The sequence below is a fragment of the Manis pentadactyla genome, chromosome 11 (genome assembly GCF_030020395.1).
Source record: "Manis pentadactyla isolate mManPen7 chromosome 11, mManPen7.hap1, whole genome shotgun sequence".
NCBI lineage: Eukaryota > Metazoa > Chordata > Mammalia > Pholidota > Manidae > Manis > Manis pentadactyla.
Window position 1 is genome coordinate 119939826 of NC_080029.1, and position 26728 is coordinate 119966553.

Below are 26728 nucleotides of genomic sequence, written 5' to 3' on the forward strand. Positions count from 1 at the left end.
TATAGGTATTTCACCTCCTTGGTTAGGTTTATTCCTAGGTATTTTATTCTTTTTGATGCAATTGTGAATGGAATTGTATTCCTGATTTCTCTTTATATTAGTTCATGTTAGTGTATAGGAAAGCCAAAGATTTCTGTGTATTAATTTTGTATCCTGCAACTTTGCTGAATTAATCAGATATTAGTTCTAGTAGTTTTGGAGTGGATTCTTTAGGGTTTTTTTATGTACAGTATCATGTCATCTGCAAATAGTGACCGTTTGACTTCTTCTTTACCAATCTGGATGTCTTGTATTTCTTTGTTTTGTCTGATTGCCGTGGCTAGGACCTCCAGTACTGTGTTGAATAACAGTGGGGAGAGTGGGCATCCCTGTCTTCTTCCTGATCTTATGTGAAAAGCTTTCAGCTTCTTGGTGTTAAGTATGATGTTGGGTGTGGGTTTTTCATATATGGCCTTTATTAGGTTGAGGTACTTGCTCTCTATACCCATTTTGTTGAGAATTTTTATCATGAATGGATGTTGAATTTTGTCGAATGTTTTTTCACTATCTCTGGAGATAATCATGTGGTTTTTGTCTTTCTTTTTGTTGATGTGGTGGATGATGTTGATAGATTTTCAAATGTTGTACAATCCATGCATCCCTGAGATGAATCCCACTTAATCATGGTGTATGGTCCTCTTCATGTATTTTTGAATTCGGTTTGCTAATATTTTGTTGAGTATTTTTGCATCTATGTTCATGAGGTATATTGGTCTGTAATTTTCTTTTTTTGTGAGGTCTTTCCCTGGTTTTGGTATTAGAGTGATGCTGGCTTCACAGAATGAGTTTGGAAGTATTCCCTCTTCAATTTTTTGGAAAATTTTAATGAGAGTGGGTATTATGTCTTCTCCATATGTCTGATAAAATTCAGTGGTGAATCCATGTGGCCTGAGTTTTTGTTCTTGGGTAGTTTTTTGATTACCGATTCAACTTTGCTGGTAATTTGTTTAGATTTTCTGTTTCTTCCTTAGTAGTCTTGGAAGATTGTATATTCCTAGGAAGTTATCCATTTCTTCTTGGTTATCCTATTTGTTAGCATATAGATTTTCATAGTATTCTCTTATAATTCTTTGTATTTTCGTGGGGTCCATCGTGATTTTTCCTTTCTCATTTCTGATTCTGTTTCTGTTTATAGATTCTCTTTTTCTCTCAATAAGCCTGGCTAGGGGTTTATCTATTTTGTTTATTTTCTCAAAGAACCAGCTCTTAGTTTCATTGATTTTTTTCTATTGTTTTATTGTTCTCAATTTTATTTATTTCTTCTCTGATCTTTATTATGTACCTCCTTCTACTGACTTTCGGACTCATTTGTTCTTCATTTTCCAGTTTCAGTAATTGTGACTTTAGAGTATTCATTTGGGATTGTTCTTCCTTTTTTAAATATGCCTGAATTGCTATATACTTTCCTCTTAGAACTGCCTTCGCAGTGTCCCACAGAAGTTGGGGCTTTGTGTTGTTGTTGTCATTTGTCTCCATATATTCCTTGATCTCTATTTTAATTTTGTCATTGATCCATTGATTATTTAGGAGCATGTTGTTAAACCTCCATGTGTTTGTGGGCCTTTTTGTTTTCTTTGTACAGTTTATTTCTAGTTTTATTCCTTTGTAGTCTGAGAAGTTTTTTGGTAGAATTTCAGTCTTTTTGAATTTACTGAGGCCCTTTTGGTGGCCTAGTATGTGGTCTATTCTGGATAATGTTCCATGTGCACTTGAGAGGAATGTGTATCCTGCTGCTTTTAGTTGTAGAGTTCTGTAGATGTCTGTTAGGTTCATCTGTTCTAGTATGTTGTTCAGTGCCTCTGTGTCCTTAACTTATTTTCTGTCTGGTGAATCTGTCCTTTGGAGTGAGTGGTGTGTTGAAGTCTCCTAGAATGAATGCATTGCATTCTATTTCCTCCTTTACTTCTGTTAGTATTTGTTTCACATATGTAGGTGCTCTTGTATTGGGTGCATATATATTTATAATGGTTATATCCTCTTGTTGGACTGCCCCCTTTATCATTGTGTAATATCCCTCTTTATCTAGTTACTTTCTTTGATTTGAATTCTATTTTGTCTGATACAAGTACTGCAGCACTTGCTTTTTTCTCTCTATTGTTTGCATGAAATATCTTTTCCTATCCCTCCACTTTTAGTCTGTGTATGTCTTTGGGTTTGAGGTGAGCCTCTTGTAGGCAACATATATAGCTGGGTCTTGCTTTTTTATCCATTCTGTTACCCTGTGTCTTGAGTGGTGCTTTCAGTCCATTTACATTTAGGGTGATTATCAAAATATAACGCAGTAATTGCCATTGCAGGTTTTGGCTTCGTGGTTACCAAAGGTTCAAGGGTACCTTCTTTACTATCTAACTGTCTAACTTAACTCTCTTGTTACACTGTTATAAACACTGTGTGATGATTCTTTATTTGTCTCCCTTCTTATTCCTCCTCCTCATTCTTTGTGTGTTAGGTGTTTTATTCTTGTTCTTTTGTGTTTCCTTTGACTGCTTTTGTGAATAGTTGATTTTATTTTTTGCCTTTAGTTAGTATTTGGATGGTCTGCTTTCTTTGCTGTGTTTTTATTTTCTCTGGTGACATCTTTTTAGCCTTAGGAGTGCTTCCATCTAGAACAGTCCCTTTAAAATATCCTCAACTGTAGCTTGTCCAGGAATTGTTTAATCCCTCCTTCCAATTTAAATGATAATTGTGTTGGGTACAGTATTCTTGGTTCCAAGGCCTTCTGTTTCATTGCGTTAAATATATCATGAATTATCTTCTGACCTGTAAGGTTTCTGTTGAGAAGTCTGATGAGAGCTTGAGGGGTTTTCCTTTGTAGGTAATCTCTTTTCCTTTGTAGGTGATCTCTTTTCTCTCTCTGGCTGCCTTTAATACTCTGTCCTTGCCCTTGATGTTTGCCATTTTAATTGTCAGTGTTGTCCTCCTTGGGTCCCTCATGTTGGGAGATCTTTGTGTCACCATGGCCTGAGAGACTGTTTCCTCCCCATGCTTGTGAAAGTTTTCAGCAATTATTTCTTCAAAGGCACTTTCTATCCCTTATTCTCTCTCTTCTTCTTCTGGTATCCCTATAAAGCAAATATTGCTCCGTTTGGATTGGTCACACAGTTCTCTTAATATTCTTTCATTCCTGGAGATCCTTTTATCTCTCTCTGCCTCAGCTTCTCTGTATTTCTGTTCTCTGATTTCTATTCCATTAACAGTCTCTTCCACCTTATTTAGTCTGCTCTTAAGTCCTTCCGGAGATTGTTTCATTTCTGTTATTTCCCTGTGGACTTCATTCCTTTGCTCTTCCATATTTCTCTGCATGTCCATCAGCATGGTTATAACTTTCATTTTAAATTCTTTTTCAGGAAGATTGTTTATATCTGTCTCAACAGGCCCTCTCTCTGGGGTTGTCTGAGTGATTTTTTGACCGGACCAGAATCTGCCTTTTCCTGGCGACAGAAGTGGTCTTAGGCAGGTGGCACGTGTGTCAGCTGGGAGAACGAAGTCCCTTCCTGCTTGCTGGTTGCCTTGCCCTTCTCTGCTGCCTATGTGGGTTACCCGCAGACAGGGAGCAGTCTGTAGGATAATTTCCTGAGCTGCCGTGGGCGGTGTGGCCCTCAGGATAGCCTAGAGCCCTGTGGGGAGTGGTAGACACCTAGGGTGTGTTCTGCGAGAATGGCGCCCCTTTATGCCCTCAGAACCTTGCTCCGGCTTCCTGTGTCTTTGCTGGGCCGCTATGCACCGGCAGCAGCCTCTGCGTCTTTCCCGGTTAGCTGCTCACTGGGAGGAGACTCTGTGTGGTTGCTGTGGGCGGGGCTGTTCTCCAGCTGCTCCGCAGCTGTGGCGGGTCAGCCGGTTTGCTCGCAGCGCCGGCTTGGGGGAATGAATGGCAGGCTGCTGATGGCCGTGAGAAGCTTCAGGGCTGGGTTACCACCCAGGAGGTTGGGGCACCTGAAGTTCCTTAGGATTCCCAGCCTGCTGAGCTGAGTATGCCTGGACGATCTTGTCCATCTGTTAAGCCCTTGTCCCTTTAAGACTTTTAAAAAGGCACCCGCTTTTCTTGTGTCCCAGGGGAGCCAGGTGTGGCGACCCACTCGCAGGCACCGTCTTGGATTTTACTTTTCCATTCCATCCAGTACCCCCATGCAATGTGTGTCTGTGCTCCCCGTGCAGATTACTAGGGCTGGTTATTTGGGATACCTGTCCTTCCACTCCCTCCCCACTCTCATTCTTTTCCTCCTGCCAGTGAGCTCGGTTGTGGGGAGTGCTCGGGTCCCGCTGGGTCGTGGCTTTGTGTCTTACCCTTTCCGTGAGATTCTGAGTTCTTGCAGATGTATATGTAGCCTGGCTGTTGTACTGTATCTTCTGGTGTCTCTTTTAGGTGTAGCTGTATTTGTTGTATTTTCAAAAGTATATATGTTTTTGGGAGGAGATTTCCGCCACCCTACTCATGCTGCCATTTTGATCCTCTTCCCACTAAATCCTTTCATGACATTTTTATACAGGGTTACTTGTTAACTATTACTGTGGTCTAGCTATAATGAATTAAAGGTTTTATTTACAGAGACCTTTATTTTTGGAATGATATTTGATGTAATAAAATTATACTTGAAATACAATAAACAGACTCAGGTTTGAGTTCCATCTCTGATATTTTAACTAGCTCTAGTGTCTTTGAATGAATCAGGCTTAGCCCAACTTTTAGGCCCCATTGCACTTCTAAGTTAAAATTCTCTACCCAAATAGTAAGCTAACTTTATAGTAAGTAACCCAAATAGTAAACTAAGTTTCATGGGAAATGAAAATATTTGTGACAGCATTGAATGATAGGTCAGTAAACTTCAGGTTTATTTCATGGTGTTAGACTTTGCTTCTGGAAATGAGATAGCATCCTGAGATTATACTCTGATTATTGCACAGTACAGGTATTTGGTTGTATTCTTTAAATATCTCAAAGTACCTGTGACTTAAAAATCGTTTACCTCATTTGAACTATTCAATACATACGGTATAAGAAATTTTATTAACATTGTGTTGATGTGGCCGTCTGTTAAATCTTAAATTGCAAAAAAAGTTAATTAGTGCTTGATTTAATACTACTGTTCTTTCATTTTATTTCTTTTTGGCTTATTTTGAATTCTACTTTTAGAATCCCATAGAAATCTGGCATATTAATGTGGCATACTATTTTTAACTAGTCTTGATCTTAAAATTTTGTTATTAGAATAAAGAATTACCTTAAGAAATTTGGGTGGGGTGTTGTCAAAATTTAAGTTCAACCTAAAAATTCACTAAGTGTCAATGAAGTGCTATTACCTTAAAATGACTTTTTTTCCCCCCTTTAGAATCCAGCAACTATTACAAGAATACTCCTTAGCCACTTCAATTGGGATAAAGAGAAACTAATGGAAAGGTAAGGAACTATATTGTCAGCTTGTGCTTAGAAGTAACATAGAAAACCTGTTGAACTGAGTTTACCAGAAGCAAGTAAGGAGTTGATTTATACACCATTATGTGACAAACCAGTGTGCAGGTAGTATCTGTTTTAATTTCCTGTATTTCCATCTGCACATTTTGCAGTAAACTCAGTGCTAAAGGAATTCATGTTTAATGTTTCTTATTTTATTCTGAAGATAAGGTGGAGGGCTCTACTTCAGTATCTTCTACATTATATCCTCTTGAGTACTGAGAACTAAGGATAAGTTTTTTAAAAAGGGCTTGATACATTCTTGGAACACATGAATAAGATATTCCTTTAATTACTTAACTATTTCTTGCTCATAAACCTTTTCATTAGTGTTAAGCATATTAATGACATTCAGTAAAAACAAAGAAGTTTCTCAAGGTATCCTGGCCACCAAAACAGTTGTTTTGATTGGTTCTCTGGTTTCAGTGCAAGATTATATTCCATTGAATACTTTTTACATTTCTCTCTGAAAATGTTTCTAGTTCTAAAAGGGAAGAAATTACTGGGACTGGAGAGTGACAATATTAATACTATTTTTAACTTTTTTCTCCTTATATTGGAAATTTGAGTATATAAGGTGATAGAGTGATAGCCATATTTATTTTATCAGCTTTATTCTGTCTGTCTAAAATTAGCAATCCTAATTTAAATAAAACATTGCAGTTATTTGTTGGGAACTAAGAACCCAAATATGAGAAATAAATGGAAAATATTTCCCATTTGATTTTAAAATTGAAGACACTTTGTAAAAAATATTAAATAATACCAAGACTATTACCAGATTTTTCACACCTTGCATCCCAACCACAGTTTAATAATAACAATAATAGTTTCCAGTTATTGAGCCCTCTGTATCACGCATTCATTCATTTTATCCTCCTAATAGCTTTATGGGGCCAGAAACTATTATCCCCACTTAACTGATACAGAAAGTAAGGCATAGAGCTTAATATATGTACCTCAGTTTTGTAACGTAGTTCTGATTTAGGACTCAAGCTCTGGTTTTTTGGCCTCCAAAGCTTATGTTCTTAAACATATACTACATAGCCTTCCCCAGGGTTCATGAAGAATAATATGCTCCTTGACTGCTGTCATTCTCTCCCCCACCTCTCCTCCTGCCCACCCGACTGCTCCCCCGTGGATCTGATCATTTTATTTGAAGTCAGTGGTATTTCTTGGTACTGTTTATTTTCAGGCTTATTTTATGACACCTCTGTTAGGGAAAGGTGTTTTCATTGTTTACACCTGATACTCTTCTAGTGAACAAGACTTATGTACAGTTTGTCTCTTATTAATGTATTTCTCCCAAGATGTTTTGAATTTTCTCCTATAACATTTGACACTGCTGAAAGCATTTTTCAGTTTAATATTGTATTTAAATGTGGTAGGTATGAATAAAAAGTAGGTGGCTTCTGGGAAACTGTATATGTGAACTTTTCAGTTTCTCTTTATAATTTCAATTTTTGTTTTATATATCCAGAAAATATGTTACTGTGTGCCAGTATATCTTTAGTGTTTTAAAAATTAATCTGCAGTATCTTTCTTTCTCATTTAATGAATTTCACATTATATCCTATGTTGTCTGCCATACTTTATTTATGATTACTAATGTTTAGGTTTAACTACTGCCTCTGTACATTGTGCTTTATATATTTACTGTTTTTCTATTTGGTTATTTTGTTGACTTGATCAAATTTTCTTTTTTTTTTTCCCCTTTCATTTCAGAATTCTGTGTTTTATTTCAGTTTTCCTAGTGGTTACCCATACAATTTGTATATGCATACCTAAAACTCTTAAGATTATAACAGTATTTAGTTACAGTGTTTTTATCAATGCCCTGCACAAGACAAAAACTATAGCATACTTGTTTCCTCTATCCTTTCCTCTTCCCCTCTCAGCCTGGTAAGTTGATAATATAATTTTTCATTTGATGTCAAACACTTTTACTATCAATATACTTAACTTTTTGTTTCTAATGTGTTTCTTATGTACCACTGTTTTCTCCAAATAAACCTTTTTCTTCTAGACTTCAGTCATTTAAATAATTTCATATGTGATAAATTTTTGTGTGCCCTCAGAGAAATAATTAATATTCTGAGAGTTGTGGGATACATTTTGAAAACATAGCCAGTTGGGCCCTTTAAACGTTAAGGATTAATATTTCTGGTTTGGGGAAATTTTTAGCTGTTATCTCTATGGTATTACCTGTTCTCCATTCTCTTGATGCTTTCTGGAATTCCTGTCACATGTTGAAACTTCTGGATCTCTTTTCCGAGTCTTCTAACGTTTTTCAAAATGCTTTTTATACTTGTCATCTTTGTTTTTCTACTCCAGTCTGTGAAAATTCCTCAGGTTTACCTTTGATTCACCAACTTGCTTTTCTTTCTACATCCATTCTGCTATTTAGCTATCTTGAATTATTTCAACAGTATCCAGCTTATTCATTTAATAACTTTATTCTTGCTCACTCTCCCCTATCTCTCTGGGCATGTAACTGTTCTTATACCAATGTTTTCTCCTAGACAGTTTATCAATAAACAAACATAAGACAGGATTTAAAACATATATTGGTATTTGGTAGTCTTCAGAGCATATTATTCTCTCAGATTGGTCACATTCTAGAAAATTCCAGTGAAAAGTGATATGCATTCTATTTTCAAACTTCCAAATAACTCTTAGAATCCAAAAATGAAATTATTAAAATAATTAGAACTACATAATGAAAGTACAAATGTGGGATGTGGCTAAAGAGGTACAGGGACATTTACAGTCTTATTGGTAGAAAAAAAACAAATTAAGTCTTTGAAACAGAAAGTTCCAAAAATACACAGCAACAAACCCGAAGAGAATAGAATAGGTATTTAAGAGAAAAACAACATTAATGCAATTAGAGAGCAAAATGAATAAAAAGGCAGATCTTTTTTTTAAAGGGAAAGAATCAAGAGAATGAGAAAAGAAGCTGCAGACCTGGAGAAAATATTTGCAAATTGTCTGTTAAAAGATCATTATTCAAAATACACAACGAAATCTTAAAACCTAACAGTAAGAAAACAGCCCAATTAAAAAATGGGCATAAATTGGAATAGATACCTTGCCAAAGAAGATAGGTAGGTATCTCCTGTATATGAAGAGATCATTATCATATATCATTAGAGCATTGCTAATTAAAATGAGATACCACTATACACCTATTAATGGTCAAAATTCAAAATACTGACATTCGTAAATACTGATGATAGTGTGGAGCAACAGGAACTCTCATTCATTGATGGTGGAAATGCAAAATGGTACAGCACTTTACTTCCAGTTTGGCATTTTGTTACAAAACTAATCATAACACTTAGCATAGGATACAGCAGTCATGCTTCTTCATTATTTCTCAAGTGAGTTAAAACCATATGTGCACACAAAAACCTGCACACAGATGTTCCTAATTGCTAAAACTTAGAAGCAATCAAAATGTCCATCAGTAGGTGAATGGATGAATAAACTGGTACATCCCAACAATGGATTATTATTCAGTGCTGAAAAGAAATAAGCTATTATGCCATGAAAACACATGGAGGAACGTTAAATACATATTACTTAGTGGAAGAAGCCAGTCTGAAAAGGCTACATGCTATATGATTCCAACTAAATGACATTCTGGAAAAGGCAAAACTATGGAGACAGTAAAAATGTCAGTGTTTGCCAGGGTTAAGGGGAAGGAAGGATGAATATGTAGAACAAAAAGGTTTTTTAGGGCAGTGAAACTTAACTGTAAGAAACTGTTATGGTGGATATATGTCACTGTACATTTGTCTAAACCCATAGAATGAATAACACCAAAATGAAACCTAATGTTATCTATGGACTTTGAGTGGTAATGATGTGTCATTGTAGGTTCATTGGTATTTCAAATGAACCACTCTGCTGTGAGGTAATGGATAGTGAGGTGGTGTGTATGGTGGTGTTGAGGAGTATATGGGAACTCTGTACTTTCTGTTCAGTTTTGTTGTGAGCTAAAACTGCTAATCATCTATTTTGTAAAGGGGCCGCGGGGTGGAGGAGTCAGCCATTGCCAAATGAGGGTAGGGGGAAAAGGACAAATAACGTTAGGAATAATGCCTTACAGATGGGAAAACGGCATCTTTTACCAATACACTTGAAAGCTTAGAAATGGAAATTACCTACATTGCTCTCCCAGAACTAGAAAAATAACATTGGAAAAATGTACTAAATATACTAAAGATTCCTCTCTTTCTCTGAAAACCTGTAAGTTATTTTATGGACAAGTTCTGTCTAATTTACATTGAAGAAACAGCTAGTTCCTATTGAAGATTATTTCAGATTGTAGAAAAGGTTAGGACATCATTAACTCATATTAGCCAAATCCGAATAACCTGGGTTAAATTAAAATATTTGACAAAGACAGCATAAGAAAACCATCTTTATTATGAACATAGCTATTGAATTCATAAATAAAATAATACTTAATTCAGTTGAAAGAATTAATGGTCTAGGAATGCAAGAATAGATCACCATTGGGGAAAAACTCCTCTATATCATTTACTACTTTAACAAGTTAATAAATAGGAACCAAAAGGTAATTTTAGTAAGTGCCAGTAATGCATTTAATAATGTGCATTTACCCAGGATTTAGAAAAAAATTTTTTTTTAGCAAACTGAGAAGGTAATTTCTTGACTTAATAAAGGGTATCCACTAAAAATCTACAGCAAAATTATATTTAATTTTGAAACATTGGAAACATGTCTCTTAAAATAAAAAAAGGTTATTGTCTGTCACCACCATTTAAATGTATTGAAAGTTCTGATGAATAATATACAGAGAATTAAATAAGTGCATGAAGATTATTTTTGGATGAGAAGATGATGGATTATTTTATATTTTTATGTATTCTGTGAATTTTTCTCAGTAGTCTCAGAAAAGCTTTATACACAAGATAATACAGAAAATAATCACATTTAAATTGAAAACATTTTCATTAAAAAAAAATTATGTAGGCAATATAATCATCTACCTAGGAAACCAAAGAAAATCAACTGGTAACCTATTAAAGTGGTTGCATGTTAGAAGTACCTGAGAACTTTTTTTAAATACCAGTACCCGGACCCTTCCCTTTTCCATTCCCCTTCCCCCATACCCTTGGAGAATGAAAACAAACACAAATCTAAGCAAGCTTAGCTTCAGTCACACTGTATGCATCCCAGTTCTTGAGTATAAAAAGAGAGATCACTCATGTGATGATCTTGTAATTATTTAGGATCCCAGGAATCACAAGAAAAGGTAGACAATGTGGCAGATAAATTTTATTACAAAACAATTTTTAAAAATCTTGCTTCCTTGTTGATAACAAAGAATATATTCATGTATCATTTCTATTCATTTTGACATAGGGATAAATCTTACCCAGTCAAAATTGTGATGTGTTTTGAATTTAATTTTCTTGCTCTATTTTCTAATTTCCATACACCAGGTATATCAATGTTTCTTTTATTTTATTCATTTGTGAGCCATCATCCCTGCCCTGGAGGAGGAGCTCATGGTCCATTAAGGGCAATAAAGTTATAGATTATTGCCACTAATTCCTCTGGTCCACAGTTTAAACAAGTTTGTCCTGACCATAAAAACAAGTAATACATTCTTTTAAAATCCATTTTGGTGAAGGTGGGAAGGGCTGGTGGAGGAGGGACCATTTTATCATTTGGTTTCTTCTTTTACCTCTCATAGCAGCTTTCCAGACCTTGGCCATTTTGTTTCTTACACAGTCTTCTGCTGTTTTACTCTGTAGATTAATTTTTCTTCTGTTCTGCAGACTAAATAGAATTTTCTCTATTTCACTACATTTCTTCCCGTGCTTCTCCAGATGAAGCAAACAGCAAATCAGAGACTCAGAAGTGCAGCAGCCATATCTGCCCTCCTTCATCCATATGGGCTTTGATCTTAATCATAATTATTGTGGGATGTTGTTTCCATTATTTCAGCTATCATATCTTGAACCTTCTCCTCCTCTCCTGATATGTCAGTCAGGGTTTGTAGTTGTAATCAAACTTTAAGAAGTTAAATGAAAGACATTCAGGGTTGAGGTCAGCCATGAAGGCTGTGTGCCCGGGTAAGTGCCAGAATCTCCATGGCAGACGTTTGAGTGGAGGCTCCGTTGCTCCCCCTGGGCACCGGCACAGCAGCTTGTCCCCTGTGCAGAGCGTGAGGCCAGGACTCACATTTCTGCTGCTGCAGCTTCTAAAAGCTGGGTATTTCCTTATCCTGTGGTTAGAATGACTTCCTCATGGACTCTTCTTCAGGTACTATGCTTTTCATAACCTGTAGGTCACCCTGCTCAGGGATCTGCCCAAGCAGGAGAGTCTGGGAGAGTGCATTGTGCCTTCTTCTGTTTCTTTTTATGACAGGACAGGACTCTTAAAAATCCAATTTCTGTCTGCCTTGTGGCACCTTTTCTTATTTCTGTATCTTTATTTCTGTTCTCATATTATATAGTTTAGTATTACAGAACTTCTGAGGTGATCACCAAATACATTTTTTGTGTTGCTTCAACTTTGCATCTGCTTCCTTTGTCTGACACAGGCCTTTTGTGTGGGTATCAAGTAGGCTGTTAGCAGTACAGCTCTAGGGAGCATCTTTGGAATTGTACTGTCATTGGCCCACACATGGCATGCCTTCCGTATTATCGTTTTTTCTAATTGTCCTTCAGAACCCAGTTTAATCTTTACTTATAAGGTGCTTTTCCTTATTTCTCAAGACATTAATCACTCCTTCTTTTACATCTTAATGTGTATTTGACTTATTATTTCATCACTTCTGTTAGAGTTCTTTGCATAGAAACTATCTTTTTTCGTTTTTCATCTTGCACCTAACATAACCTAGCACATAATACATGCAGTCAGTGTTTAATAAATATTTTAATTAAGTCCAGCCATTTCTACGTTTTCTGTAGTTAAAGTTTTATTGAAATTATAACATGCATGTAAGTCAGATTTCAGTTTGGCAGAGTTAGAGACACAACCTCCTAAATCAAGCTCCTTTAGGGTTGGTAAGAAGTAAAAATCAGTGTCTTCTCTCCTGTAACTCAGATTTCTTTTCTTAGAGGTCTAGTTTTATTAATTATTAAAAATTCACTTTAGTTGGTAGTTTATAAGGTAGGTATTAATGAGGTAACTGATATGTTTGATTTGAGGTAAGGGGAAATATAGGTGGTCCATGACTCACTTTCAGTGGCAGGTGTAATCAGTCTTGAAGATTGATTTCAATTTTTCCCAGGGTGTGTTGCAAATAGCTTCCCACTTTTCATTCTGAAGCATTAACACCCATTTGGTGAATAGTACTGGAGTTAGCACTTTTATGTTACTGTGATAATACGGAGCTTTTCTTAGCTACGTTAGTAGTAATGTATTTGACAATTAACTTCTGGGATGTGAAAGTAAATAATGGTTTGTCAGAAACCTGCTTTTGTGATGGCATTCATCACTATTCTTCTACAATATAGTGGGGTGTTTCCTGTTTAAAAATTCAGGTGTTTGTTGGGGAGCAATGTGGAAAGCAGCAAAAGTACCATCTTCTTATGCTATATCCATTATGAACATGGCATCTCTGCTCTACCACCTACTAGCTGTAGGAACTTGGAGCAGTTTTCTCCCTTAATTACCTTGTCTGAAGTTTTTAAAAAAAATCCATTCTGTCATCCCAGTAGTCTCCCTGCTATCTCTCTACTTCATAAATTTCAAGAATGTTTTTGAGTATAAGCTGCATTTAAGATACTGAGTAGAGGTTTAGTGGTGAAGAGGTGGGTGCATACAACAGTGTATCACACATACACAGTTTCTACACCCAGGGTACTTAGAGGTAAAGTTTTATGAGAATACTAAAAGATTATTTCTGACTTCATGAAAGGATTTTTTGATGAGGTGGCATTTGATGGACTTGGAAAGGCAGGGGGATGCGGGAACCTGGAGATTCCAGTTCAGAAAAAAGTTTGGGGGAAGGTCTGAGGAACATTTGTTGAATGGTAATGAGACTTAGAGTGGCTAGAGTATGTGAAGAATAGAGGGGAGATGATTGGACATGTTTAATAGGAAGCATATTTTGGAGGACTTTGAATTCTAAGCAAATGAATTCAGGCTTTTTCCCTTAAATGGGAAGTCTTTGGAGGTTGTTTTATGGAGAAATGTGGCATAAGATCATTATTGCAGAAAAAAATCTTATCACAATATGAGCTGATTGGAGGCAGGAGGACCAACTGGAAAACTTGTAATAAAGGGAAAAGGCTAGGATGGTAACTGTTAATTGAAAGTGCAATGTAGATGGAAGAGATGTGAAGGTGGTTGAGTTTTAACAGAGAAAATACAGAAGACTGGGAAACTTCTCACATTGTAGACCATTCCAGTCGCTAAATACAATAGAGAAAGCTAGACAAAATACTGAAACATCTCTGAAAAAATCAAGAGCATCAAAAGAATTAGTAAAATAGGAATTAGAGAGTTACGGCCTGAGAGAATCTAGAGAAATAAGTCAAGCAGTCCAGGCTGCTTTGCCCTGGAAAGACAGGCTGATTCAGAAGAAGTAGCTAAGAGACTGAGCTGTGATTTTGTTTGGTTAGTGGGAAAAAGTTGGAGTCATAGGCTCTCCAAAAGTGAGGATTATGTCAAACAAGTTTTTAAGGACTAAAGATAGTATTCATGTCGTCTAGGTGGCCCAGAAAACCTCAAGCCTTGAACTTGTACAAAGATGGTTCCAGACTGTTAGTGTAGCCTGGCACTTGACAGAAGTAAATGATCTGTCCTAAGAAAAGAACTTTAAGTCCTCAAACTACTTCCTCAAATTATTTTTCTAATTAAAACATGCCAACTTGGGACTCCAAATTTTAAAATTGTCAGATACAGACTAAAATGGGTATGCTGTCGGGAAACTGGAAAGTATGAGCTGACAGGTGTGAAAAAGAATTTGCATAAGCAAAATAAACAAGATTAACTCAGTGAATTAGCTTGACAGCAGATTGGACAAAACTTAAGAGAGTTTTTAGTGTACTGGAAGATCAAACCACTATCCAGAATTAATAAGCACATACACTAAATGGAAAAGCGACAAGAAAGGTTAAGAAATAGGGAATATATGAGAAGGTCTCATTGAGTCTTAGAACGAACCAGAGGCAATATTTAAGATATAATGGCTGATAATTTTCCAGATTGGTAAAAGACAAAAGTGCCATACATTCAAGGAACATTGCAGTTCCCATGAATAATAAATACTCCTTCATTGATTCTAAAATACTTTGACATTTTAACATGACTAAAAATCTAAATATATCTTTCAATTGAAGGTACCTTACAGTCCAGCAATACTGAAATTTTGAGTTACGTGAAAATCTTCCCATTTCACTTTCTGGTAAGATCATGAAATTTCAGTACCAAAGCATTTCAGATTTTAAGAAATATGGTAAAATAGTTCCACATTTTTTAAAACATCGTAGGGAAACTACAGAAACAACAGCAAAAATAAAGAGAGAATCATAAAAGCAGTAAGAACTAAGTGCTTTCAGAAAGTGAAAGTATGTATAACAATGTATATATAGAAAATATGTAAAATAGATGTTTTATGCTCTTTAGAAAACAGTTGACTTCCCAAAAGCAGTAGTGGAAGTATACTAGAATGATACTTCAGTAGGTTGAAAGAAAATAATGCCAACCTGGAATGCGATGTTCATTGGAAATGTATTTATAAACAGTGCTATCTTTTAACTGAGATAAATAGCTTTATGTTGTACCTAGCCTTTGTTTTGTTTTTTTACTTTGGTATCAATGTACGATTATTTAAACAACATTATGGTTACTAGAATCTCCCTATTATCAACTCCCTCCCACATACCCCATTACAGTCACTGTCCATCAGTATAGTGAGATGCTATAGAATCATTACTTGTCTTCTCTGTATGTACTGCCTTTCCCGTGTCCCCCCACTGCTACATTATGTGTGCCAATCGTAATACCCCTTTTCCCCCTTATCCCTCCCTTCCCACCCATCCTCTCCAGTCCCTTTCCCTTTGGTAACTGTTAGTCCATTCTTGGATTCTGTAAGTCAGCTGCTGTTTTGTTCCTTCAGTTTTTCCTTTGTTCTTATACTCCACAGATGAGTGAAATCATTTGATACTTGTCTTTCTCTATATGGCTTATTTCACTGAGCATAATACCCTCCAGCTCCATCCATGTTGTTGCAAATGGTAGGATTTGTTTTCTTCTTATGGCTGAATAATATTCCATTGTGTATATGTAGCACATCTTCTTTATGCATTCATCTACTGATGGACACTTAGGTTGCTTCCATTTCTTGGCTATTGTAAATAGTGCTGCAATAAACAGGGGTGCAAATGTCTTTTTGAAACTGGGCTCCTGCATTCTTAGGGTAAATTCCTAGGAGTGGAATTCCTGGGTCAAACGGTATTTCTGTTTTGAGTTTTTTGAGGAACCTCCATACTGCTTTCCACAATGGGTGAACTAATTTACCTTCCCACCAGTGTAGGAGGGTTGCCCTTTCTCCACATCCTCGCCAACATTTGTTGTTTGTCTTTTGGATGTTGGCCATCCTAACTGGTGTGAGGTGATATCTCATTGTGGCTTTAATTTGCATTTCTCTGATGATTAACGTTGTGGAGCATCTTTACATGTGCCTGTTGGCCATCTGAATTTCTTCTTTGGAGAAGTGTCTGTTCAGCTCTTCTGCATATTTTTTACTTGGATTATTTGCTTTTTGTTTGTTGAGGTGTGTGAGCTCTTTATATAATTTGGATGTCAACCGCTTATTGGATATATCATATATGAATATATTCTCTCATACTGTAGGATTTCTTTTTGTTCTAATGATGGTGTCATTTGCTGTACAGAAGCTTTTTAATTTGATATAGTGCCAATTGTTCATTTTTGCTTTTGTTTCCCTTGCCCGGGGAGATACGTTCATGAAGAAGTTGCTCATGTTTATGTCCAAGAGATTTTTGCCTATGTTTATTTCTAAGAGTTTTATGGTTTCATGACTTGCATTCAGGTCTTTGATCCATTTTGAGTTTACTTTTGTGTATGGGATTACACAATAATCCAGTTTCATACATGTAGCTGTCCAGTTTTGCCAAGACCAGCTGTAGAAGAGGCTGTCATTTCCCCGTTGTATGTCCATGGCTCCTTTATCATATATTAATTGACCATGTATATGTGTGGGTTTATATCTAGGCTCTCTGTTCTTTTCCACTGGTCTATGGGTCGTTCTTGTGCCAGTACCAAATTGTCTTGATTGCTATGGCTTTGTAGTAGAGCTTGCAGTCAGGGAGAGTAATTCCCCCTACTTTACTCTTCCTTCTCAGGATTGCTTTGGCTATTCGGGTCTTTTGTGGTTCCATATGAATTTTAAAACTATTTTTTCCATTTCATTGAAGAATGCTGTTGGTATTTTGATAGGGATTGCATTGAGTCTGTAGATTACTTTAGGCAAGATGGCCATTTTGACAATATTAATTCTTCCTAGCCAAGAGCATGGGATGAGTTTCCATTTTTTAGTGTCCTCTTAAGAGTGTCTTGTAGTTTTCAGGGTATAGGTCTTTCACTTCCTTGGTTAGGTTTATTCCTAGGTATTTTATTCTTTTTGATGCAATTGTGAATGGAATTGTTTTCCTGATTTCTCTTTCTGCTAGTTCATCGTTAGTGTATAGGAATGCAACAGATTTCTATGTTTTTTTGTATCCTGCAACTTTGCTGAATTCATATATTAGATCTAGTAGTTTTGGAGTGGGTTCTTTAGGGTTTTTTATGTATGATATCATGTCATCTGCAAACAGGAACAGTTTGACTTTTTCCTTGCCAGTCTGGATGCCTTCTATTTCTTTGTGTTGTCTGATTGCCATGGCTAGGACCTCCAGAACTATGTTGAATGAAAGTGGGGAGAGTAGGCATCCTTGTCTTCTTCCCTATCTTAAAGGAAAAGCTTTCAGCTTCTCGCTGTTAAGTATGATGTTGGCTGTGGGTTTGTCATATATGGCTTTAGTATGTTGTGGTACTTGCCCTCTGTGCCCATTTTGTTGAGAGTTTTTATCATGAATGGATGTTGAATTTTGTCGAATGTTTTTTCACTATCTCTGGAGATAATCATGTGGTTTTTGTCTTTCTTTTTGTTGATGTGGTGGATGATGTTGATAGATTTTCGAATGTTGTACCATCCATGCATCCCTGAGATGAATCCTACTTGATCATGATGGATGATCTTTTTGATGTATTTTTGAATTCAGTTTGCTAATATTTTGTTGAGTATTTTTGCATCTATGTTCATCAGGGATATTGGTGTGTAATTTTCTTTTATTGTGATGTCTTTGCCTGGTTTTGTATTAGAGTGATGTTGGCCTCATACAGTGAGTTTGGGAGTATTCCCTCCTCTTCTACTTTTTGGAAAACTTAAAGGAGGATGGGTATTAGGTCTTCACTAAATGTTTGATAAAATTCAGCAGTGAAACTATCTGGTCCATGGCTTTTGTTCTTAGGTAGTTTTTTGATTACCAATTCAATTTCTTTGCTGGTAATTGGTCTATTTAGATTTTCTGTTTCTTCCTGGGTCAGCCTTGGAAGGTTGTCTTTTTCTAGAAAGTTGTCCATTTCTTCTAGGTTATCCTTGTATTTTTTTTAAGCCAGCATTTTATTGGAAGTTCTGTCAGTGTTGATAGAAGTTTCAAATACTCATACTTGTTGTTTAAGCAACTTTTTTGAATGTTAAGGGGAAAATTGGGGAATGCAGCCTGAGTTGTGTTAAAGAGTGGAATTTACAGCCTTGAATGTGCATATATAGTAAAAGTAATGAGCTAAGCCTTCATCTTAAATGTCTAAAGTAATGAGCTAGAATGTGTCAAGATAGAAAAGGAACAGCAGAATTAATTCAGAGAAAGTAAAAGAATAAATAATAGAATTTAATAAAATATAAGAAGCATATAATAAATGGAATCAGGAAGTCAAAAGATGTTTTTTTTTAAAAAAACTAATAAAATTGACACAGTGGTGAGAATAATCAAGAAAAAGGACACAAATAACATCAGGAATGAAAAAGAATGTCACTTTGAATTCTGCAGATACTTAATAATAACAAACTCCTAAGAACATACTGTCGATAACTGTGTCAAATTTGAAATTTCACACGAAATGGATAATATCTTAGAAATTTGGAATTTAACAAAATTCCCAGTAGAAATAGAAGACCTGTATGAGGCTTTAACTATAAAGTGAAATTTTTCTATGAAGAAAAGCATTAAGTCCAGATGGGTATACTGGAAAATTCTATGAACATTTAATGAGACAATAACTCCAGCCTTCTATTTCTCTAATCCTTATATTCTTTAAAAAAAAAAAAAAAACAGAGAAAGAGGATCCCCTTTGTGAGGCTATCACAACCTTGATACCAAAACCCAAAGAAAAATTTCAGGCCAGTTTCTCTCATGTATGTAGGTGGAAACAAACAAAACCCTCAAAATACTTGCAAATTGAATTCAGTGGTACGTAAAAGGGATAATTACTTAGCATGGCCTATCTAGATTTATCCCAGGAATGGTAGGTTGATTTAAGCTGAAGCAATTCCGTATGATTGGTCACTTGATTAAACTAATGAGAAAAGTATTTCTATAGATGCAGAGGAGTAGTTGCTAAAAATCAGTAATCTGATTTTAAAGAAGCCATTAGTAAGCTAGGCACAAAAGGAAACTTTATTGATCTAATCTATAGAAATATCTGTAGGAGATATGATAATTCATGCTGAAATATTGAAAGGATTTCCCTTTTAGGTGGAGTTCAGCACAAGGATATCTGTTATTTTCATTTCTTTTCATTATACTGAGGATGATCCTAGCCAATAGTGTACTAAAAAAGAAAAAGTAGCATTTGTAAGGGAGATGGTAAATACATTCATTGACCATATAGAATTGTGTACACAGAAAACCCAGTGGTTTACAGATGAGATATTAAAATAAATGATTTTAGAAAGAAATATAAAAATTATTTTCTCTCTTAGCATTTTATGTATATCTTTGACCCAGTAATACCATTCCCAAGTATATACCCGATAGAAATAAACCATGCATGTCTAAATTCAAAATCATAAGTACGTTCTAAGTAGCATTACCCTTAATAGCTGTTAACCTGCAAACAACTTAAATGCCTATATATAGGTAATAATAGTACATTTATATAATAACTATTCAGCAAAAAATATAAATGAACTAGAGCTATCATTGACTATGTAGATGAACCTTAAAAACCCGTCATATTGAGTGGCAGAACTAAAGGAATACCTATTTCTCATATGGTTGTGTTATATGAAATTCAAAAACAGGCATGATTAGGCTGTGTTGTTAAGATACATGTTTAAGTGGTAAAGCTATAAAGAAAAACAGGATAGTGATTCCCTCTTGGGTAGAGAACTTGTTACCGAGAAGGGACATTTGGAGGGTTTCTGAAGTACTGGCAATGTTTTAATTCTTGTCCTGGGTTATGCTGATACACAGGTGTTTGTTTGCTTTATAACGACATGTAAGCTCATGTTTACACACTGTTGTCAAATTGTGTTTTCACAATAAAAACAATTTTAAAATGCACATAGGAAAAGGAGCAATTTTAGAAGGTTCAGCTTGTTTTTGGACATGCAGAGTTAACAGTGCCTTACAACACTTTTTTTGAGGCAGTTTCCTCATTGTCTTCCTAGGCTCCAGGATAACATCTCTCCTAAACTTAACTTTGATCACGTCAGTTCATTTTATCAACCTCTGCTACTGTTGTGATTTCTACCACATCAAGGTTAAACTGTTTGACTCCTGAAAACCTATACCTTCATTTCATCCTGTATGTCTGTACTTGTCCCTCTGTACCCTGTTGGGATTCCCTCAAGTCTTCACGCCCCAACCTCAAGAGCTATAGCTTTCCATAGATTCAGAGAGCATCAATAATATTTCTTTCTGGGATTGTGCTCACAGGCATCATGGACAAGTCTGTACATCATATACAGCTTGGATGTTGCCCCTGGATCTCTGTACTCTGAATTCTTATCACCTTTACTGTTATTTTGGCTTTTTGAAGTTAGTTGCTATTTTCTACACTAACCTAGCATTTTCCCCCCACTTCTCAAATGCTGAGCATGTCATATTGCAAATAGCTGTCCATCTCCTTACTTCAGAGCAGTTAATTAACACTGCCAGTCACTAGCATAATTCCCATGTGTAGTTGCTTAATCTGTGAGGGAACTATGTAAAAATTAATCATGGTATACACCATCTTTTATTTTGATTGATTATTCTTAAGTTTTAGTGTAACTAGATTTTAAACATCCTTTTTTAATTTCTAGTGCTCAACATTTACAACCTGAGGCCTTCATTGAGTATATTGAAATACCATTATCAAAATAAAGAAGATTTCTTTTTATGTTCTAGAAGAAACTGTTTTTCTCTTTAGTTGGAATCAGATACATTGTTGCCTAAATCACAAATAGATTGTTTCATTTTATTTACTAAGTTTGTGTTGCTCATGTGTAGTAGGAGAAGAAGACCTTTGAGCAGAGCAGGGGGTGTAGACTTCCCTTGCATGCATATATTTAGGCAGAGGACACAGAAGCCATTGTCTTTGTTTTCTTTGAAGTAAAAAATTGTTTTTAAAAAAATACTGGGTCTTGTCATTTGGGGGTTGATAGTCTCTTTTGAGAAAATAATAGAAGCTTTGAGGCTTTTCATCATGGGGGAAAATAAGCCAGAAAACATGGACAGACTACTAGTAAAGGTGACACATGTGTCTTGAAGTGTGAGGGAAACCATCATCTGTGTCTTCTGAAGCTTGTAGTGTAGAATTCTCCGTTCTCTTTTATGAAGGGAATAGTCATCAGCTTTTTCCTAAAATGTCCAATATACTTTCATATCTACCTTGGAAGTCATATGAGAATAAAATCTTCCTCTTCAAAAAAGCCTTTTGATTAGCAAAATGTTGATAATTGTTAAAGCTAGGTGATGGTTATGTGGGAGTCCAGTTTTACTGTTTTTTGGCTTTTGTATATTTAAATTTTTCTATAGTAAATGGGGGTAGGAGCCTTTTTTGGAAGATGGCATGTCTTAATTGTTTACATGTTTCCCTTACGATTTTGCTAATTCAAGCGTGGAAGGAATTATCTTACATCTGTTTCACTGTGGTTAGTTTCTTAATGCACTTGCTTTCATCATGGCTTAGAACCAAAAAGGATAAAGTCTGGAGGAACAAATGGCAGAAAGTTTCTCAGAAATTGTGCGATAAGATTTTTGTACTGAAACTTGAAAGTAGTATTATTTAGTGGCTTCTTTGTCAAGTGGTGTTTAAATTAGCAGTAAGGAAGCTCAGGAGATTTTATTATCGTGCTGTTTTTTTTATTAGGTTGAGTTGCCCCCAAGAGGGGGAGAGTCTTCTATCAGAATCTCAAAAAGTGTTTTTTCTCTTAAATACATGATGAGCATGTTTATTTAGCTATAAAACACATGATACATTAATACTAAATGTGAAATAAATTTTTTAGATTAGCTTAAAAGACCCAAAACTTTTCAAGCAATTTCTTATAAACTTGTATAAGTCCTCATTAGATCTTATTTCTTAAGGGTACCCAAAATCTTCCTTAGAAAAAAAATGTCTTCTATCCCTAAGTCCTTAAGGAAGTTTTAGTTCTCTGAAATTCTGAACTTTACCTGCTAGAGGTTCATAAGTGTGCCAGTCATCTTACATTCTAATTTTAGTTTGTCTTTTGAAAGACTACCTTTAAAAACCACAGAGGATGCAGTGAATCTGTTAATTTAAATGAAATTTACGTTCTGTTTCTTTTTTTGATTTAAATTTTGATTAAAGTAACAGTTACATTTTTTTTAACATCTGATAGTTTTGTAAGGGTTCTAATTGAAAAATAGTGCTCCAAACTTTCAGTTCCAATCTTAGTCCCTAGAAGAGCATTGTAAACACTTAAGTATTTCTTACTAACTTATTTGTACTGCCATACTGTGCTTTATCTGTTGGCTTTCTACTACAGACTAGGAAGCCTTCTCTCTTCGTGTATCTACTCTGTTTGATTTTGCTGTTTTAAGAGTGTCATTTTCATGCCTTACCTGTTACCTGTTATCTTTGCTTTTTACAAAAACAGTGGCAGTTCTTATTCACCCATATCATTTAACCAAATTTAATGTAGCTTTTTGGTCTGTTGACATTTTTGCTTAAATATAGCTTTTCTAAAAGTAGAAAAAATTATACCAGAAGCAGGTTAATGTGGCCAATGGATAGTTGACATGGCAGTTCCTAGAAGAGATGTGGAGGTCATGGATCATTTTTAGTGCTTTGTCCTATAGTTCTTAGTTTTATAGTTTTTTATAACTATAATTAATGTATAGAATAATTGTGACTGTTTTGTTGCCTTTTGAAATTGAAATTTGATAGCCATAAAATGCCACATGAAAATATTGAAACAAAAATTTGGTTATTTAAAAGTAAAAATGTGTATGCATATTTATACATGGATATATATATATATATATATAACATATAATGTGTTTTTATAAGTTTTCATATATGTATGTTTTGCTTCCTCAAAGGCTCATTTATGGCAGTACAATTTATTGTTATAAATATCTAATGGAAGTTTTAAAGACCTGTAAAGAGGGTTACAAACTCTCTTTAAGAACCTAAAAATATACAGTAGAAAAGCCCACTATATGACTTTACATTAGCTTAATATTGTTGCTTTTCTGAGTCTGTTGGGAAAATAAATACTTCTTCAGTAGTAGTCTTTTTATGAAGTGTGAAGCTCCAGAGCCTTTAAGATAAAATCCTAACAGGAAAATGGCAAACAATGATGTCGAAGTCATTCAGAATTCAAAAAGAAACACACACTAGCCAGTGATGTGCCCTGCCAGCCATATCTCTCTTTCCTGCAACTGGACATAGGTTTTTGGTTGTAACTGCTCCTGCCATGAAATTTAGTTCATATTATTTAGTATATTTCTTTCTAGGAATCAGATGAAATGAAAAAATTAAGATCTAAATATTCTGGCAAGTTGGCTGATTAAGTGCTAGTTTGCTTAAGTATATTTCTGTAAACAATACTGAGTGAACAGAAAGAATCCTGGAGAGAGACGATTTATATCATCTCTACTGAGAAACCTCCCCAGTTTCCCTTCTAACAATCTTAATCTAGAGAAGTTTAGGCTATGTGAGAGATGGGGTGGAGTGCTGAGAAAGGCTTGCACTGAAGGAAAAACCATACTACTGCCTTTCTATTTTTTATTTTCATCAGTACAGTGTTCTGAAAAAGGATGGGCAAGAGTTGCAGGAAAGAATGGAAGCAGGGTCCTAGGATAAGCTTTGCAGTGGTTAGCAAAGTCAGTGAAGCAGAGGCAAGTATGTGTTAACTCATCAAACAAGGTCTAAACTGCAGTGCTTCACACTGAGTCAGTCTCTTCATTTTTTAGCCTGTTTTTTACAAGCAAGGATGTACCTAAAAGTCAACAAAACTGAAGGAACTCTCAAAGAGTGACTGAGTAAAAACAATATAAGGAGTTAAGAATCCACCCATATACTTGAGCATGGTAGTCCTTAATAAAACTATAATTAGAAAGAAAAGGGTTCTTTGTTCTTTTAAAGAAATTAAAGACTCTAAGGGATCAAAGATAAGCTGATAAAACAAAAATGAAAAAGCTGACAAAACTAAAAAAGAATGAAGAGACAATCTCACAGAAGCACGTTGACAACAGCAAGAAATAGGGTAAATACAATGGAAAATAGAGATACGTAAGATGGAAAGGACAAAGAAGGAATTTGTGGACGTGAAGGTCAAAATGAACAAAAAGACTGAGTACAGTTCAAGCAGAGAACAGTCTTAATAAGTAAAAGATCTTGAAATAATTAATATATGAATGGCATTGCAAACAAGTTAAATGTTGAGATAAACCCTTATAGAACTACTTAAATTTCAGGACTGAATAAACCTACATATATGCCAGTTAAAAAGATTTGAATTACAAAGTGAAAGAAAATTATTTTGACTACAGAATTCAGTAATGGAAGGAAATGAATGCTGTCAAAATAGAGATTATTTGCAGGGAGGCATAAATTCGGATTTTGGCCACACACATTTAAATTTATGATTAGGTCTAGGTAATTGAGGCAATCAAGTTAAGGAAACAAAAAACAGTTTTCATCATTGTTGAAAGAAGAACTATATAATGTGAAAACAGTGTAATTAGTAAAAAATACATATATAAAATGATAAGCAACTCGGAAAAGCTGTAGAAAGTTCCAACCAAAACTAGAGGGTTAACATGAATGTAAAACATATTATTTAAAGTTGCCAAATTAAGAAACAGGTGTAAGTATTGAGTTATATTTGGTAAAAATAAAACAGATTTCATTACCTTCCAAATAACCACTTCAAAGTCACTGGTGGACAGACCATGTAATAAATACAAGTAAAAACAAAAACTTCAAAATGTTGCAGTTTTTGTAAAATGGAGCTTAATAAAAGAAAATTTTTAGGCCTACTATACCAAACTATGATTAGATTCTTAAACTCCCTATTTTATTTACCTGGGTAGTATTTGGAAGGTCTTTGGTGGCTTCTAGAATGATCAGAAAGCTTGTAAATTTCAATATATACTATCTTAAAGAAATATGCTTGCAGCAAAGGAATTGAGATTTAGCAATATCTTTAAAAAGTTTCTCTTTAAGTTAGTTAAGTCTCCTAGACACTAGGCCTACAGCAATAATAAAATAGTTTTCATGGGCTTTACCAAATAAATAGTTGTTGCAGAGTTGGTAATATGGTAAGTGTTGTGCAAGAAAACGTAGTACAACGAGGATGTAGTAGAAGGGAACCTTACCTAATTTTGGTGGGGAAGAACTGTCAAAGATTATTTGAGAAAGTGAGGTTTAAGCGGAGACCTAAAGTAGGAGTGTTTCAGACTATTGAAATACCCTTCAATTAGTAAATAACTATTTGCATTAAGTAAGATGGAATCGCTACTTTACTCCTGGTTACAAAAAAAATAGTTTCCATGTGAATCAACAGTTTTAATGGAGACAGTTTAAAGGAAAGTCCTATATCATGGGTGAATTTTTATAATCTTTCGGTGTAGAGATCTTTTAAAGCTTGGTGTGAAATCAGAAATCACAATGGGATTGCATGGTAAATGCCTACTTAAAAATTACAAGGGGGCAGTCAGACACTGTTAAATAAGGTTGAAAGGTGTGTTACAGACTGGGGAAGAAAACAATCCATGAGACTACAGAGTTCTTCCTTTCTACATACTGAACCCATAAAATAATAGTTTGATCTTCACAGAAAAAATACGTTCAGTGTCACTAAAATAATGCAGGTTAAGTCTAGATATTTTCCCCCATCAGATGGGCCAGCATTTTTTTTTTTTTGGTATCATTAATCTACAATTACATGAAGAACGTTATGTCTACTAGACTCACTCCATCAAAGTCCCGCCCACAAACCCCATTACAGTCACTGTCCATCAGTGTAGTAAGATGCTATAGAATCACTACTTGCCTTCTCTGTGGTGCACAGCCCTCTCTGTGCCCGCCCCCAACAGTATACATGCTAATCGTAAGGCCCCATTTCTCCACCCATCCCCCCTTTTTCCCCCCTTCCCACCCATCCTCCCCAGTCCCTTTCCCTTTGGTAACTATTAGTCCATTCTTGGCTTCTGTGATTCTGCTGTTTTGTTCCTTCAGTTTTTTCTTTGTTTTTATATTCCACATATGAGTGAAATCATGGTACTTGTCTTTCTCCGCCTGGCTTATTTCACTGAGCATAATACCCTCTAGCTCCATCCATGTCGTTGCAAATGGTAGGAGTTGTTTTCTTTTTATGGCTGAATAATATTCCATTGTGTATATGTACCACATCTTCTTTATCCATTCATCTACTGATGGACACTTAGGTTGCTTCCATTTCTTGGCTATTGTAAACAGTGCTGCAATAAACATAGGGGTGCATATGTCTTTTTCAAACTGGGCTGCTGCATTCTTAGGGTAAATTCCTAGAAGTGGAGATGGGCCAGCATTTTAATCCAAGTCTGCTTATATGTAGAACATCTAAATGTCCCTCAGTATAAGGTTGGCTAAATAAATTATAGTGCATCCCTACTCAGATGTATATGCAATATTATGTAACAATGAAAAACAGCATAGACATTGTCAAAGAATGTCTGTAACATG

General features: G+C 35.4%; 1 protein-coding gene across 2 annotated transcripts in view; it reads left to right on the forward strand.

The window, feature by feature from the left end:
• ARIH1 (ariadne RBR E3 ubiquitin protein ligase 1) overlaps positions 1–26728 on the forward strand; it is a 133244-nt gene that overhangs the window by 40673 nt on the left and 65843 nt on the right. For both annotated transcript variants that reach the window (XR_008992666.1, XM_036907797.2), the window contains exon 2: positions 5367–5434. Coding sequence is in view for 1 of the 2 variants with exons in the window: in XM_036907797.2 (XP_036763692.2) it covers positions 5367–5434 (68 nt within the window). In the remaining variant the exon portion in view is untranslated. The remainder of the gene's footprint in view (positions 1–5366; positions 5435–26728) is intronic.